This window comes from Aspergillus ochraceoroseus, assembly GCF_002846915.1.
Source record: "Aspergillus ochraceoroseus IBT 24754 chromosome Unknown P175scaffold_6, whole genome shotgun sequence".
NCBI classification, from domain to species: Eukaryota; Fungi; Ascomycota; class Eurotiomycetes; order Eurotiales; family Aspergillaceae; genus Aspergillus; species Aspergillus ochraceoroseus.
In genome coordinates, this window is record NW_024468481.1 from 974,042 (window position 1) to 988,530 (window position 14,489).

The window sequence follows — 14,489 nt, forward strand, 5'->3', positions numbered from 1 at the left end:
CTACATAGCTCCACCCCACCCGTGCCGTGGCCCAGAATAACACCAACATCAACTTGAACTTTGCATCTTTCCTTTCTCTTCCCTTTAGAATACTAGGTACCTAAGTAGTATATAATTTTGACATTACTACCGAGTACACTACCAACCCAAACTACGAGTATGGGGCATCTAAATGGCCGACTCAACGGCAAAGAGAACTACGCCTTGTGGGCCCGCGTCGAATGAACCCCACCGCCAAAACCAGAACCAGAACCAGAACCAGAACCAGAACCAACTGGGATTATCATCGAACTTGGACGTGTCAGGGACTGCCGCAACGGGGAGTATGGGGGTAGAGAATGTGGAGAAGAAACGCCGCAGGGGGAAGTCACCAGCTACGTCTGAATCGCAGGGAGATGGTAATGAAGGTAAAGGGGATGAAGACGACGGTTGTGCAGTAGGATCCTTGAACACGCATAAGAAGAAGAGCAAGAAATCTAAATCTGCGGCGTCGTCTGCGGTATCGAAGCGGAAAGCCTCTGCGCCGTGGCCGGAGGCATTTAGGAAGGTATCGCGGACCCATCGGGCGTTGAATATAGTATATACGTTTTGCTGTACGCGGAAGCATTTTGCGACTACGTTCGAGAATATCAAGAAGGCTGTCCAGGCGCAGATCGGCGGTGGGGAGGAGCTTACCGTTGAGGAGATCGCGCGGGTGAAGGTTCTTGTGCCGCGGGCGGTACGGTTCGAGTATGTGGACGAGGCGAAGTTGGAGGTTATGACGGCTGGGGAGAAGCAGGATCTACGTGGCTTTGGTCGGGATGTATTGGGTGGGAGCGAGGGTGGGGAGGCGGGGACAGACCTGGAAGAGACAAAGGCATTATTACTGTTTGAGTTTTTGGATGGGGATTTGAAGAGACAGGTGAAACACCCGCAGACCGGAGAGTCGACGAACCCGGTGCGCAAGCTGAAGGACGAGGATCTGAAAATGCCGGTTTTCAGTCAGAAGCAGATGTTGGCGTTGATTGAGAAGCGGAATCAGAAATTCTCAGATGCGATTGACGCGTTTTTGGTACAGTGCGAGGACCGTGGGGTTGATCCGGTAGAGCTGTTGGAGAGGGAGAAGAATGCGTGGATTCCGGTTCCTCCTGGTACTGATACTGTTGCAAATAAATCATCAAAACACATGGGGCCGATCCCCAAGGAGCGCAAGACAATGGCTGAGATCATTGAAGAGATCAGAGCGATGGACTGGTATACGGGTCAGATTGTTCCAGACGGCCATAGGGCTTTCGATGCCCAGCCTGCGATATATGGGGACCTGAATTTCACTCTTTCACAGGGCCTAGTAAATGCGTTGTATAACACCAAAGGAATAACTCGATTTTATTCTCACCAGGCAGAAGCAATCAACCACCTATCTGATGGACGCAATGTCATCGTCTCGACGTCGACCAGCTCTGGCAAGTCGTTGATCTACCAGGTTCCCATGCTGCACGAGTTGGAAAAGGACCCAAACAGCAGAGGCTTGTATATATTCCCTACCAAGGCTCTTGCCCAAGACCAAAGACGCAGTATGCAAGAGCTTTTGCAGTATCTGGAAGGATTGCAAGGCACGATGGTCGAGACCTTCGACGGTGACACACCGATGGGAAACCGCAATTTAATTCGAGAAGAGGCACGCATCATCTTCACCAACCCAGATATGTTGCATATCACGATCCTCCCACAGGAAGACTCCTGGCGAACCTTTCTGAAAAATCTCAAATTCGTTGTAGTTGACGAGCTCCACGTCTACAATGGGCTGTTCGGATCCCATGTAGCATTTATCATGCGCCGCCTGCGTCGTGTCTGTGCAGCTGTGGGGAACCGCCATGTCCGGTTCATATCCTGCTCAGCGACTGTAGCGAATCCGCAAGAACACATGAAAGCCATATTTGGTGTCGACGACGTTCAACTAATCGATTTTGATGGCTCTCCCTGCGGTCGTAAGGAATTCCTCTGCTGGAACACGCCGTACAAAGACCCTGGTGATCCTACGTCCGGAAGAGGGGACAGCATTGCGGAAACCGCGCGACTCTTTTGCCAACTGATTCTCCGTGGTGCTCGTGTGATTGCCTTTTGCCGAATCCGTAAGTTATGCGAGGTTCTGCTACAGGCTGTACGGAACGAATGCAATCAGCTCGAACGGCCCGAGATTGGAGAGCTGATTATGGGGTATCGCGGGGGATACAGTCCACAAGATAGAAGGAGAATCGAGGCCGAGATGTTTGAGGGCCGGCTATTAGGCATCGTTGCAACTAATGCGCTTGAACTGGGTGTTGATATCGGATCTCTTGATGCTGTTATCACTCTGGGGTTTCCTTACTCAATCTCTAACCTTCGACAGCAGAGTGGTCGTGCTGGACGCAGGAATAAAGATTCTCTCTCCGTTCTAGTTGGCGATAGGTATCCCACAGACCAGCACTACATGAAGAATCCGGAGGAGCTTTTCACTAAACCTAATTGCGAACTGCAAATCGACCTGTCCAACGAGCTGGTCCTTGAAGGACACGTCCAATGTGCTGCATTTGAAATGCCCATCAACCCAGATCAAGACCAGGTATACTTTGGCTCACAGGGAGCCGAGTTGGCAGGCACCCGGCTTGTCCGTGACGTGATGGGCTTCTATCACTGCCATGAACGATTTCGACCTCATCCCTCACGGTGTGTACCTATCCGCGACACGGAAGACCAGCATTTCGCCGTTATCGACACCACTAATTCCCGAAACCTTGTTCTTGAAGAAGTCGAGGCCTCGCGTGCTTTCTTCACCCTCTATGAAGGTGGCATCTTTCTTCACCAGGGTCAGGCATACCTAGTCAAAGAGCTGAATACAGACCAGTTCTTTGCACGGGTTGTCCGAGTCCATGTGGACTGGAACACCATGCAGCGTGATTTCACCGACATCGACCCCATCGAGACAGAGAATATGCGCCTTATCAGCCTGTCTCCTAATGACAACGACAATAACACCGCCACCACGCACATAGGAACAAATGAAGGGTCGCGAGCCTTTTTTGGCTCCGTCCGCATTCATGCCGTTGTCTACGGCTTCTTCAAAGTTGACAAACGCGGTCGCATTCTCGATGCTGTAGCTGTTGATAACCCACCAATCGAACTTTTCACCAAGGGTATGTGGCTTGACGTGCCCAAACGAGCCCTCGAAATACTCGAATCTAGGCGCCTCAATATTGCCGCTGCAATTCACGCCGCTGAACACGCGGTTTTGTCATTGCTGCCTAGCTTTGTGATCTCCTCTCCTGGCGACGTACGCACCGAATGCAAGGTCGCAAAAAAGGAACTCGGGAAGAATTTAAAACGCGCGGTGGAACATCGGTCCCAGAGTTGTCGAGAGGATGAAGAGCATGCCAGGCTGCTGGCTCGTTTGCGCCCGCCTGCTCGTCAGCGACCTGCGAGACTGACATTTTATGATGCAAAGGGTGGGCCGTGCGGGTCTGGTATTGCGCGGAAGGCTTTTGAGTTTGTGGATGTGCTTCTTCGACGGGCTGTGTCAAGAATCGAGGCTTGTACTTGTATCACTCCGAAGGGGTGTTTGGAGTGCGTGTGCGATGAACGGTGCAAGGAAATGAACTCTGTGATGAGTAAGGCTGGCGCAGCGGTGGTGTTGCGGTGTCTGTTGGGATGGGAGGTGGATGTAGATGCTTTGCCGTGGGGCGAGGTCGATGAAGATGGAAGGGATGAGCTGGGAGAATTAGCAGGCGGATTAGAAACGGTTGTTTTGGCCAAGGAGGTTCCCTGGAGGAATCCTTGACTTGGACGCCTGTTTCCAACTACATATTATTTTGATGTAGAGCTACAGCGGACGTGGTATATTATCCAATGGAACCAAAAGACATTGTTATCTATCATTCCCCAAACTTTGTATGTATAGATAAATGAATAGATCGGGTGGAATGGGTATAATGTGTAGTCATGGGGAGCAGAATACATGGGGATGGGTGAGTCCAAGAAGAAAAATCCAGAAAAAAGGTGTTGTGAGGTATATGGGGGCTGGAGTGCAACCGTTATTATCTGGTTGAGACTGCACTGAAATAAGCTTGTAATCATAGGCTTGGGTATAGAACACTTAGGAGTGAGGGATATCATCCGGTCATTAAATATCAAGGTTGCGGGGTATCGAAATGGTGATTAGCTATTAAGGAGAAGCATAAATGAATAGCGCTCCGTATAGACAGTGAGTAAATTTGGTGGCGTTTGGGAGGATGGAGGGCCGATGCTAACGGGGACGTGCAGACCAAGGTACATCTGTTCCCACAGAGGATGGGCTGTTCTCGCTTTCGGTATCGTCGAGACTAATGTTCCAAAAGAGAGTCTTCATGTCGCGTACACTTTCTCGGAAACCATCCCTAGGATTGTTTGTGCGCTCTTCGGTCATCGCACGCACCTCACGAATGATATCTGGATAGCCTTCATCGTTTGGGAGCCACCAGTGGTTGAGTTCCGGCATCTGCCATAGCGTCGCAAGAGAGATTCGGAATTTTGGAGCAACACAGTATCTGCAGACCATGAATTTTCAATCAGCGTGGGGGTGATTTGGGGAGAAGGTGACCCAGTATATTTAACTTACCCGTGCTGCTCCATGAGAGCAAATTTTCGCCTGCTCCACATAAGGTGCTTTGAATCCTTCGGGAGAAACATGGCTACCATTCCGATACTGTTCTTGAACCCAAACACGTAGCCGTTTTCCTTGTCTGGCCATCGGTGGACTGACTCGATTAAACGACATTGCTCGTATGCGAGGCTCTGCAATTCCTCCAACGACGACTGCCTTAAAGATAACATGGACTGATACTTGAACATAGCTTTTGTTGAGTAGTAGTCAATCCAAGCAAAATTCACCTCCCAAAGCGGGCCATAATGTAATCCACCTGGGATATACGGGTCCACAATATCATCCTTTGTCAAGGGTTGCTGGTTTGGATAGGTTTGAACTTTGTATTCCAAGTTGAACTTCTCCAAGATGCCCCGCATACGCTCTAGAGTTTGTTCAAGATGGGTGTTCTGAATTATAAAATCCTCGATTGCGATCATGCCACGCGAGAATTTGGCGTACAAGGATGCCATTTCCAGGCCAAAACGACGGTTAATCGAAGATGCCAGCGCTAGTTGTTTCTCGATATTATCTGGATCGTTTGCTGCCTGCTGTTCGTCGTATTCTTCTCTTTTAATGTACCATTCTCGTCCCAAAACCACCTCGTTTGCGGCGAGAATTCCGGCTACTACGTCGAATCGTGCATACCATACGAAGATGTGTCTATGAATCTCGTCCGAACTTGCCGATTCAGGTGATAGAAGATCGCGTATCAGAACATGGGCAGCCTGGTGGTGGTCAATCAAATTGACCCAGTCACCTATGAATTCCTAGAGACCGCCGTGGATCTTAGCATAGTAGTGTGACAAGGGGGAGAAGAAAAAAAAAACCGAATCAAAAAGTATACCTCAAACGTAGTGAGTACCAGCACGGTGACTAGGGTTGCTTCACTATACGGTTCCCCGGAGCCTAGAGACTTCCGCAACTGTGTCAAGGCTTTGTTGTAGTATCTGAGGAATGAATAGAGCTTTCCATTCCCGGTCTGTACGCAATGATGGTATGAAGCGAAGCCAACAATTGCGTAGAGTAGAGGCTCATACTGCAATGCAAATTCGAGGATAGTGTCGTGGACAAAGTTGCTGCTGGAAGGCCCTAGAAAGTAATGCCGATAATCGATGAAATCTTGGTGATATGAGAGATAATAGCGAAGATCTTCTGATAAATGGGCTGTATTCGGGGGTCCAACAGAATCGAGGGGTATAAATCCGACACTGGCCGATCGTGTACTCAACGATTCAAACCTCGAGGATCCCTCAGTGGACGGTGAGCTACTGCTCTCTTTGCAGGAGACCGCGGGATCTGTTGTAGCACCACCACCGCTCTGCCATTTCCCTTTGCGTCGCCGTAGAGGCTGACCACTACCCTCCTGCTGCGGAAGCTCCGGTTTTGATCTAACTGGAATAGCCGATGCAGAGGGTGGCGATTGATGCGTGCTGGAATTGGGGCTGGTTTCCTCTTCTCCTTCGTCTACAATCGGGTCTAGGGCACGAACTTCGTCTGTTTCAACATACCCGGAAGAATCACTCCCACAGGATTGTGGACGAGGGACCTTCCCCTTGACGACAGACCGCAATCCCGGCTTTGATGGCGCGCCCGTTCCCGTGGAGCTTGGATAAACACAGTCACGACTCCCCTTTCGACATCGATCGCAAATCGGACGGGTTTCGTCGCATTTGATGCGACGGGATCGACAGGTAAAACAACCACTTCGAGTCCGTTTGTGCTTTTTCTGATCCGGTAATGGCTGGAGGAGGGATGGTGTTGTGGGGGGTGCTGTATAGGAAGCCGCGGGGATCTGTGGCGGCGACGGTTCCGGTTGCTGCTGCTGCTGTTGCGCCGGAGGATTATGCCAAAGCGCAACGCTTTTTGGATAATTGGCAGGACCCAAGATTGAATAGGTGGAGAGCGGAGAAGGCTCCTGGGGATGTAAAGAGCCCGAGAGATAGCCCGTCATGGGGGCTTGGGGTGGGGGGGAGGAATGTGCCATAATGGGAGAAGCCAGCAAAATTGTAGGCGGAAAATTCGGGGAGCAAGGGAGCCGAATTCGATAGCCGGCATAAGTTAGGAAGAGAAGGAGAAAGAGGCAGAGAGATTAGCCTAAGGTGGGACGCGGATGAAAATGCATTCTTTTGTCACGAGAAGAAGAAGGGAGAGAAGGGGAAGAGGTTAAGATAGGATGATAGGATGGATAGGAATAGGAGAGGGGATGGAAAACAACGGGAGAAAAGAAGGAAAGAATGGATGAAGAGGAGAGATGAAAGACAGGATTGTTGGAATGAATTAGGACAGAAGTGGAGGGGAAAAGAGAGAGAGAGAGAGATCACCGAAGGGGACAGTAAAAGTAAATAACAATGAATAATGAAGGACGAGGTATCAAGATTGGTCGGAATCTGACAGGAAAAACAACCCTGGAAAGCTTTCTTTTCTACTCTGATCAACTCTTCTTTTTATTTTTAGGAAGATTTTCCGATCAACCCTATCTTGATCGGTGTACCTGTTTTGTTCCTTTAAGTTGTATGTAGGCTACTATGGACTAGTTAAGGATACATACATACTTACCTATTGGATGATCAATTGGCAGCCATCTACCTGTAGATCAACCTAGATATCAATTCATTATACAGTACTCTCAGCTCCGTACTCTGTATTGCTGCCTTGAGTCCGGGGCATAGGAGAATAACTGGCCTCCGAGATGGACAGAGAGAAGAGGGGCACCGAAGGCTAAAGCCAGTAACACACCAAAGGCTTCCCAAGGACCCAACGCTATTTCTTTAGTGGCCCTACAGGTGGGAACAGGCCAGGATTCTTCGATCAATAACACCAGGATTTTTTCTTTTTCTTTTTCTTTTTTTTTTTTTTGAGAAATTACACTCCAGCTCGAACCAGCAAGTTAGATTCCAAGCTGAAACGATGTAAAAGTCTGGCTTTCCTCCTCACATCCTCTGATTCATGGGCCCTTGAATAAGTTTAAGCGCTGGTGACCTCATCCAGATAGGTGAAAATGTGCTCCGTAGAGGTACTCTTGTAGGAGTACTCGGTACTAACAGCACTAGTAGCGGGACCAAGTGGAGCCTACTGCATCTGGTGAACCTTGAGAGCCAACCTTCTGGGTCGTACTATGTACGGAGTGCTTTAAATTATTGAGGGGGAACGCTGGCTGTGGCTGTGCAGCCGAAGAAAATATCTCAGTAACTTGGATCTCCGAGTTAAACTGAATAAAAAGACGTTATATGAGTCCGCAGTGGTGCCAAAAGTACCCCCCTACGGAATGCATAATACCATACAATAATACTAGTAGTTACCCTATGTAATCCCAAGACTCTACGAGTCATTACAATGGCCAAGGCAGCTTGATCCCTGTGCAAATCATCAGTGCTACATGTACATGATTCACCTTGACTGATTAACTAACTATCTACTCGTTTATTGTTAAGCTGCTCTGATTGTCAGTTTGGCGGATTGTCCCTGGGAATTAGGTTGGCTAGCCCGGTATTAGAAAAGAACCACCGTATCCATAAATACGTTGCCACAAACGTTCCTCCACAAGGTGGAGCCGGAAAAGGACGGAGGTGATAGCCTCAGCCACGCCTCATTCGGATTTCAGACGTTGCATGGTCTGTAGGAGCTGAAGAATTACTTAGTTAGACCAAGTTGCAGCCAGAAAGAATCCGCAGATCTCGATTAGGGAGATCGGAGTTGACTCAAAATTTACGTCGACAGGAAGCTTTCACTACATACAGGAACGGGTATCGGCATTCAGAGAGATTTTGACAGCTCTCAGGCCTCCTTTCTTACTCATCATGTCTCCAAATGGTTCTCTCCGAGGACGATGATGGATTACGATTTTTTGTTGACTTGTCTAGACTCCTCTATTAACTTTTTCCCCTGCTTTCACCTTAATCAGACATGTAAAATTACCGTCCCCGGTCCACTTCCGTAGTCCTCCGTAGTCTCGATTCTTTGGCTTGCTGAAGGCTGAAGCCCGGATTTAAAGACGTTCAGTTTGTACACTCATTGGGTTCATTACCCTGCATATTTCCCGCATTATTTACTTTGCCACATCTTCCGCCCCGGTTCAATAAATTAGCCACAGACTTGAATTGGAAATACGGATGCCTCGCTGTACAGAGTAGACTGATCTCTCCACGTGGGTTTGCTCTCTTGACGCTCGAGTTCCACCGTTCTTGAATGGCCAATAATTGTCCTACACCAGCCTCACCTTGTCATGGGTGATCTAGAATAGAATAGAGTAAATGCTTTTGCTCAGTGCTGTACTCTGGTAGCTTGACATGGATACTTACTCACTCATCAGACCATAGTGAGATTAAAGAATCCCCAGTTCATGGAAAGAAGACCAGATGTTGCTCTACTTTATTCATTCCTGGTTTCATCCGTAGTTCTCTGTGGGCACGTTTAACGGAAAAATAACTACGTAGTCTTATAATATACGTCGCACGCACAAAGACTGGTGACGATATTCTATACTACCTATACTACAGAGTATACTACTGATCAACTCCATCCATGATATATTACTGTATGATCACACCTACTTTGATCTCCTAACTCAACAATCATCTCTTTCCTCCTTCTCCAGGATGACAGAAATCAAACCATATCTCATGGCCCAGTTTAGTAGTAGTCCCAGTCAAGTACCTAAAATTCTTCTTACCAACCTCCTCCCCTCCCAAACAGGAACTTAAGCCCGCGCCGCCTGAATCTCATCAACAGCAAGCTGTATCCCTTCAATCACAACCCCCCACTCCATCTCATGTACCTTCTGCTCAAAGACATGCAGATCCTCATCCGTCCCCTTGACAAAGGGAATCTCCCTGACCAGAATCGGCTTCCCCATATCAACCTCCGAAATCACATTATGGATCATGACGCCAGTTTTGTCGATTTGACCATCAAGCCACGCCTGATGTGCACGTTCAATAGCATTCTACCCAGAAACAAATCATGTTAGCATGCATACTCTCTCTCTCTTTCCCCCCCCTCTTAGAAGTCTTCTCGAGGGGAAGGAAGAAAAAAAAAAAAAAAAAAAAAAAACATACAGCACCATTAAACTCCCCCGGCAACGCAGGATGCAAATTAATAATTTTCACCTTCCCTTCCTCCAACGGTGCCAAAAACCTCGGGGACAGAACATGCATGAATCCCAAGCAGGCAACCAAATCCGGTTTATCGGCTAGCACGAGGCGCGCGAGCTCCGCATCGTATGCTTCGCGCGCGCACTGCACGCCCGCCGGGGTAGCAGGGTGTTGCCTTTTGTATTTCACGAGGTTATGGTAGTGTGTTGGGATGGAGGCGCGGTGGGCGCGTTCGAGCCCGAATGCGTCTTTGCGGTTGGAGATTACACGGATGATCGACGCGGGAAGGGCTTGTTGGGAGGAGGGGGCGGTTCTGTCGATTACGGCTTGGAGGTTTGTGCCGGAGCCGGAGATGAGGATTGTTAGGCGGATGGGGTCCATCTTTTTTTTTCTTTTTTTTTGGATTGCTTTCTCTTTCCCAATCTCTTCGTTCTTTGCTGTTTCAGGGTCGAGGTGCGCCGGGGGTTGTGCGATGACTGGACACTGGGGATTCGCAGTTAGCTGAGGCTCTTCGATTTTTCAACAACAAAGTCTTTTACATGTATGTAATAGGACAATGGCAATTGGAGATGAGATTGTATATTACTTGCGCACTTGAAAAGCTTCTTCTGCTGGATGAATCGGAAGCGGGGCATCAACGGTGCTGAGTCATCGACAGTGGGCGGAGAATGCGGGGCATCATTGAACTATCATGAATGTCTTGGTATACTCCGTACTCCGTACTACTTGAGAAACATTTATAGATCTCACCATTCCATTGGCATAATGTAGACAATAATACAGTCTATTTGAAACGCAATGTTTTAAGATATATCACAAAGGTAAGTTTGTAACCAGGAATATCGAAAGCTTCCAGCCTGTCGACGTCCAAAGACCTGTCCCTGGAGTCTCTTGAGACATCCCTAGTGACACCCCCGAACCCAAGGACAATAACCAGAACCAAGGAACTCTCACAAAAGGCAATACAACAATGGATATCGGTAAGTGGAGAAGACAATAGGCTAAAAAGAAAACGAACAGAGAGGTAGAAAGGCTAGACGCTCCATGCTAAACTTGACACACAATAACTCAAGAAACGAATTGGGTCCTCATATTAAAAACGACGGCCGTGACGATATCTGTGCATTCAAGCTGCTGCCGCGCTCGGCGGGTCTGACGATGCTTCGGCATTCGACTTTTCGGCGACACCCTGACCCCGACAGAGGGGACAAGAATTGCGACCTGTCGTTAGCCACTACAGACATGTCAGCTCAGGTTTTGACAGAGGAATAGAGGAGATAATACCTGGTCAATACAATCCCGGTGGTAAAGATGTTTGCACTTGGTAAGTTGTCGCAGCTCCTCAGCTACTTCATAATCACTGAGGCAGATCAAACACCGTTCTCTCTCCGGTATCGGAATAGTGACAGCTTCATCAAGGGTCTGTGCGACAAGGGAACCACCATATTCGATGACACGCAAGAGGCCCCCCGCAGACGTGAGATCTTCTTGACTAGCGACGGGTGGCTTAGCAGGGCCAAGGAGGGATGAGAGCAGGATCATGTCTTCGTAAGTCGGATTCTAAGAACCAGGTTAGTATGCAGCCACATAGCATGCAAAGATTCACTCACATCAGTGAATAGGCTTGGGGTTGCAAATGCAGGGTGATTTTCCGAAAGGTTAGTGCCGACAACATAGATCAACCAGCTTCTACCTGCCGGTGGCGTCGGGTTGTCGGGTTCCACAACGCCATTTCGTCTAACGGCTCCAGAACCCAGCTCGCGATGGCGCGCAAATTCCGAGTCGCTTCTGCGTCTCTGGCGGGATGTAGTAAAAGGGATATTGTCCTCTAGCGGCTCCACTGTGGGCTGCATGGACCGGTTCTCGTCAAGCTGAGGAAGGATGTTGGGTGACATCATCGATGCGGATGACAGTCTTCGACTTGGAGTGGACGCGCCCGACGAAACGGCAGAAAGACCAGGCTCTGCTGGTGTAGATGGAGGTGGGTGAGGACCTGGAGGGCTTTCCGATACGACAGAAGGAAGCGATGACGGTGGGCCACGGCTTCCAGCGTCGGAAAATCTCCGCGATGGGCTCGACAGTCCTTGCTGTGATGGGGTTTCATCGTTGATAATTGGTGCACCGGCGCTTCCTGCCGTAGGACGATTGGCGGCAAAACCCGGGCGGCCTCCAGCCCGTGGGGGAAACCCAGGGCCACTATCCTGATTTCGGGGGATATTCCCTGGTGTCAAGAACGGAAGTCGAAGCAAAGCATCTAGACCTGGCCCCGCTGTGGGTTGTTGGTCACCACCAGGGCCATTACCGGAGGGAACAGATCGAACTCCAACGACCACCAGGGTAACTGTGCGACCTTCAGGCCCATCTACATGGTTATCGACATCGATGCCATCTCCATGGTTCCCAGAATTGTCTGACTCTGTGGTTGACGGATTTGACGGGCCAGGAGCGCGAGGGCTGTCGGAATTGGCGAATCGAAAAACTCGCAAGAAGTTGACCGGAGCTGGGGGCCCATCGTCTCCTGTGCTATTAGATGCGTCGCTAGGTGTTGGGTGGCCAGATGTGGCATGCTGCAGGCTCTGAATGAAACTTTCCAATGAACCATCCAGCCCATCATTGCCCAGTGCTTGAATGTTGGGCATAACTGGACCAGCAGTACCGGAAAGTTGGGCAGCAATAGCCGCAGCGGCGAGCTGAAGGACGCGCGACAGAGGTGTCTGCTCTTCCCGTCGCAGAGCTCGAGATGGCCGTGCTCGCAGCAGACTCGGAAAGTGTCGCGCACTCGATGGGCTTTGTGCAGACTGTGGGAAAAGGGGGGAACCTGGACGTGGGCTTCCCACTGCAGGCTCCACGGAATCCAGTTCGTGGGGGGCATCAAAATCTGGACGGGTATCCATGGGCACTGGATGCGGAATAAATCCAAGGGAATCAGGGCCGGGCATATGGGGTTGCTGGGTATCTTCAGGGGTCTGATCAGGAGACGTACCTGAAGACGGCTGGCCAAACATCTGTGTAATGGGACTCGACAACGACTGTCGCATGCGATGTAGTCGAGCGTTTCGTCGCCATGACACCCTCCCCGATTCCGGACTGTTTTCCGCAGACGGATCCAAGGAAGAGCCCGAATGGTTAGGGTCTGAAATGACGGACGGATCACTGCGGGGAATGAAGTAGGGTGCACGAATCGAGCGTCTTCTTGATACGCCTCTGGCGCTAAGTGAGGTAAAAGGGCTGAAGCGGCTACTGCTGTGACCGATCTCTGATCTTGGAATCGATCTCGAAACTATTCCATGTCGATGCGCATGTCCTTCTGCTGGGGTTTCCTCTTCGCTGCTTAGAAGGCCACGGATAACCGAGTTCGGCAAAATCCTGGATCCTAACCTTGACATCGTTGAGTGTCTTCTGGCGGCCATGCGAGCTAAAATTGCAGATCGGTATTCCCGCTGGATAGGTTCATACTGGGATCCAGTTTCTTCTTGGATACGCCCCATTTGTCTTGAATTCCCCGAAAGTTCGCCGGGGGTGATCGTCGGCTGCCACGGATCAACTGGGGCCATCATTTGGTCCACCATTCCAACATCATCGTTATTTATTTCAAGGCCTTCCTGGGGTCCAACAACCCCATCCTGCTCCGTATTCTGGCCGGTACTCATATCTTCATTCCTCCTGCGGCTGTGACTGCGTTGAAGAGAGGTCAGGTGGTGGAAAGGAGTATTCTGGCGTTGATCTCTTTGCGTAGAGGAGGACTGTCCCATAGTAACAAAAAGGAAAGGCTGGTATGTGGCGATGGGATCTTAAAAACCACCTATTGCCATGGACAGGTAGATAACTAACGGTACGAAAGCATTAGTAAGATGTCAAATAGAGCTGGATTACCAAAGACGGGGACAGATAGAAGAACTGGAAGGGGATGGAATAAAGGACAATAGTGTTGCTGAGTAGTCGATAAAGCAAACGCCGGAGGATGCACCCTCGACGGTGCCACCAAACCAGGCGAGTCTCATCAAAGAGAGCTCCCCGGCCTTCCGAAACAAGCATGACGACGGTTATGCTCACCATTGGACAGCTTGTGCGGGACAACATACAAATATGATGCCCAATCCGGTGCTTTTCCCAAGTCTTATGCGGTATTATAATACTCTTAGGAGATGTGTTTGTACGTATGTGATGTGGACTGCGGAGGAGTAAGGCGCCAGGCCGCAACCTCTCGATTGTCTTGACAGGCGGGTTCTCGTGAAATGCAAGGCTGCAGTGACTGTGGATAGATCGAAGGAAGAGTAACACGATATTGTTGGGGAAGGGATGTGATTTCCCACCTTGACGATGGATAGAGGTGAAGATGAACGGCAGGTGCCAACTCTAAGTCAGCTACGAAGGAGAGGCGAACGATATTCGGGGACCCCACGACAAGGTCTCAAATCCGAGAGAGCGATTTAATGAGGAAAGAGAAGTAAAGTGTAATGAAAGGATCGATTAGAAGAGAAGAAGAAGAAAAAGAAGAAGATGATGATGATGAAAAATTCCGAATGTCAAGGAGGGGGGTAGAGGCAGGAATCAGGAGAAGGAGGAGGAGGAGGAGGAGGAGGAGATGCTGATGGCAGATGGATGTGACGATGGTGATGGTGATGGCAGGTGAGCGATAACAGATCGGCTGCTGACGAGTAGTACAAGTACGGTACGGAGCACCAGTACCAGTACGTACTACTACCTGTATGGTTGGTACGGGGTTGCTTCAGAGTTTCCAGGTTGAATTACGGAGTGGACAC

General features: G+C 49.6%; 4 protein-coding genes across 4 annotated transcripts; 1 reads left to right on the plus strand and 3 right to left on the minus strand.

Moving 5' to 3' along the window:
- Positions 1 to 1,177: 1,177 nt before the first annotated feature.
- On the plus strand, positions 1,178 to 3,847 carry P175DRAFT_0502880 (ATP-dependent 3'-5' DNA helicase). The gene has a single exon (XM_040897493.1). It carries the CDS (start codon positions 1,196 to 1,198, stop codon positions 3,791 to 3,793), a length of 2,598 nt encoding a protein of 865 aa, XP_040750730.1. The 5' UTR covers positions 1,178 to 1,195; the 3' UTR covers positions 3,794 to 3,847.
- A 411-nt stretch (positions 3,848 to 4,258) lies between these two features.
- On the minus strand, positions 4,259 to 6,620 carry P175DRAFT_0494478 (Zn(II)2Cys6 transcription factor; the record flags this gene model as incomplete). Its single annotated transcript, XM_040896016.1, has 3 exons — positions 4,259 to 4,538; positions 4,610 to 5,403; positions 5,481 to 6,620. The coding sequence occupies 3 exons, from the start codon at positions 6,618 to 6,620 to the stop codon at positions 4,259 to 4,261; spliced, it is 2,214 nt and encodes a 737-aa protein (XP_040750731.1).
- A 2,416-nt stretch (positions 6,621 to 9,036) lies between these two features.
- P175DRAFT_0517622 (phosphoribosylglycinamide formyltransferase) lies at positions 9,037 to 10,307 on the minus strand. The gene is made up of 2 exons (XM_040898990.1): positions 9,691 to 10,307; positions 9,037 to 9,578 (listed from the first exon to the last, which is right to left on the minus strand). The coding sequence occupies exons 1-2, from the start codon at positions 10,105 to 10,107 to the stop codon at positions 9,333 to 9,335; spliced, it is 663 nt and encodes a 220-aa protein (XP_040750732.1). The 5' UTR covers positions 10,108 to 10,307; the 3' UTR covers positions 9,037 to 9,332.
- Positions 10,308 to 10,508: 201 nt separating this feature from the next.
- On the minus strand, positions 10,509 to 13,890 carry P175DRAFT_0517624 (uncharacterized protein). The gene is made up of 3 exons (XM_040898991.1): positions 11,337 to 13,890; positions 11,011 to 11,286; positions 10,509 to 10,960 (listed from the first exon to the last, which is right to left on the minus strand). The coding sequence occupies exons 1-3, from the start codon at positions 13,476 to 13,478 to the stop codon at positions 10,853 to 10,855; spliced, it is 2,526 nt and encodes an 841-aa protein (XP_040750733.1). The 5' UTR covers positions 13,479 to 13,890; the 3' UTR covers positions 10,509 to 10,852.
- Positions 13,891 to 14,489: the final 599 nt, after the last annotated feature.